The sequence below is a fragment of the Belonocnema kinseyi genome, chromosome 8, assembly GCF_010883055.1.
Source record: "Belonocnema kinseyi isolate 2016_QV_RU_SX_M_011 chromosome 8, B_treatae_v1, whole genome shotgun sequence".
Classification (NCBI taxonomy): Eukaryota; Metazoa; Arthropoda; class Insecta; order Hymenoptera; family Cynipidae; genus Belonocnema; species Belonocnema kinseyi.
Genome location: NC_046664.1, coordinates 65,339,018 through 65,341,570, shown reverse-complemented (window position 1 = coordinate 65,341,570; position 2,553 = coordinate 65,339,018). Strand labels below are relative to the sequence as shown.

The window sequence follows — 2,553 nt, the reverse complement described above, 5'->3', positions numbered from 1 at the left end:
ATGCAAGTGCACATGATAAACTATTACGGAAAATCCTTAATGTATGGTTGCAAATACGTCCATCAATCAATGCCAAAACTTTTGACAATTTTTTTGGAATTCGCTTCCCGCACCCAACAATGTACGAAGGCTGGTACTGTAGACAAACTTCAAACTGAAGGTTTATCAAAAATGACCAAAATGATAGGTATTTATCGCGATTTTTGAAGAATTATCATGCTTTTTTTGTTGGATTATATAACACAAATTATATTTTATTTATTGAATTCATAATTTCAGAAATATTTATGGATTCACTACCGACTTTTACGTGGCTCACAACATTCAGCCAACTCGTCTCCAGAATTTGCCATCCGTCTAAGGAAGTTCAAGTAACGTTAAGGACAATTATCGTGAAATTAATCGCTGCTCACCCTCAGCATTGTCTTTGGATGATGGCTTCGGTTGACAATGTAAGAATTTTTGTTTTCTATTTTACTTATTTCCTATCTTTTTCTATTAAACTTTTCAATTTTTAATCTTCAGTTTTGAAAGCCAAGTTTAAAAACTGTTTAATCTTGAAGGCTTGAATCAATGAACTGGTCGGTCTTTTTAGCTTAATTTTATATTATTATCATATAACTTAAGATTAAATCTGCGGAATATTAATATTCATTTCCTTAATTTATGAAATATTATTTATTAGTCTGCTTACCCAATGCGTAAAACTCGCTGTGAGGAAATATTAAGTCACGAAAAAATGAGGACCCCCGAAATGAGAAAGCTCGTGAATGATTTTCGTGACCTGTGGGCAAGACTCATTGAACTTTCGAACAATGATGTACCTCAGGTAATTCATTTGTTTACTTGAAATTTCGAAAATTTATAACAGGAAGGATGCAAAAATACATTTGAGTAATTCGTGCACTGCTAAACAATTTCTCATTCGAGTTTAATATAATGAAAAGAAATCTCAACTCGGCAGAAATAAGAAGTTTAATTTTTTTATTTGCAGACTATATCCACCACGACTGTTTCTATATTATCAAAAAAATTGCCAGATCTTTTAAGAAATCCAAGATTCAGTGCGATAATGATGCCAACTTCAAAATTCAGGAAACTTCATCTTCCATTGAAAGGAGAGTCGCTGAAAAACCACGAGCCTTTTTCAAGGTAGAACGCCCATTTTTTTAAGTTTATCAATTTTAGTTTCTCATCTTAGAATCTAGTAATCTGGTCGATCTTTTTTATTTATTTATAGACACTGGGTTCAGATAGTAGGAATTGCAGAAAAAGTAACGTTGATGCCATCGCTTCAACGACCAAGAAGGATAACATTGAAAGGTTCGGATGGAAATAATTACCTTTTCATGTGTAAACCAAAAGATGATCTTCGGAGAGATTTCCGTTTGATGGAGTTCAACGATATTGTAAATAAGTACCTCCAAAAAGATCCAGAATCGAGACAGAGAAGACTTTATATCAGGACTTATGTATGTATGATAATTTCTTTATTTTTCTTTTAAATATTTAATATATTACAAATATTTTTAAATTTAAATTTTAAGTGAATATTATTAAAGTTTAAAACTGATAGGGAGCGTCCATTAATTACGTAAGGATTTTTAGGCTACTAGTCCACCCCTTACTTCCCACCCTATTTTCCAATCATTTCCCCTAATTCCCCTCCATAATTTTCCGAACTTTACCTCCACAATTTCCCCTCTGATTCATCTCATCTTATTTTCTCTTATATCTTAACTCTCCATCTCCTTTTCAGGAATTCCTCTCTTAATATCCCGTCATTTACCCCATTTAACCTTCCTTTACTTCTCGTTGCGTATTCTTTATTTTAATTTTCAATGAAATATCTTAAAATTTTACGATTTTTAGTTGAAAATGTTAACAAGTAAATCATTCAAACTTGAGAAATATTTTATTAGAAAATTTCAAGATTGAATAATAATTCTAAATGAAGATTTGGAATTAGAAAATTAAAAATTAAGTTTGAAATAAAAAAGATAAAAATGAAAGTAATTGAATCATTTCGGTAATTTTAAATAGTTACAATTTTAGACTTCCGAATTTTCATTCTGAATGCTCAGTTTCAAAATTTTCCCTTTCATAGGTTTTAATTTTGCAACTAAAATTTATAACTATACATTTTTTGAGTTTTACATGAAGTGTTCTGGAGTAGATTTTTTTTTTCATTTTTAATGTTTCCCATTTAAAATTACTATCTAGCTTGAAAGTTTTTTTAGTATAATTCAATTTATTTTTTCATTTTATACAAATTTATCTAATCGCCTTTAATGTTCAATTTTAATTTTGTAATGTAATAACAATTTAAAATTTCAGAAGGTTTGACTTTGAAAGATACAGTATTTTTTTCAAAATTAAATTGTCAAATCTTAATCGCTTTAAATTTAAAAATTTTCAAATTCAAAAGTTAGACATTTTTAATCACATATTTAATTTAGACTGTTTTTAATTCAAAATATAATTGTTTACTTTGCAGGGATTCAATTTAGAAATTATACAATAACTTCTTTTTCGTATTAAATTGTCCAAAAA

The 2,553-nt window shown here is 28.9% G+C and overlaps 1 protein-coding gene across 1 annotated transcript in view; it reads left to right on the top strand.

Annotated features, from left to right (window-relative positions):
- The window catches only part of LOC117177857 (serine/threonine-protein kinase atr), a 31,655-nt gene that overhangs the window by 21,790 nt on the left and 7,312 nt on the right, over positions 1 to 2,553 (top strand). Inside the window, exons 20-24 of the mRNA XM_033368879.1 lie at positions 1 to 187; positions 280 to 452; positions 686 to 829; positions 995 to 1,152; positions 1,241 to 1,472. The exon at positions 1 to 187 is cut by the window's left edge and continues 1 nt beyond it. Of these exons, the coding sequence (XP_033224770.1) occupies positions 1 to 187; positions 280 to 452; positions 686 to 829; positions 995 to 1,152; positions 1,241 to 1,472 (894 nt within the window). The remainder of the gene's footprint in view (positions 188 to 279; positions 453 to 685; positions 830 to 994; positions 1,153 to 1,240; positions 1,473 to 2,553) is intronic.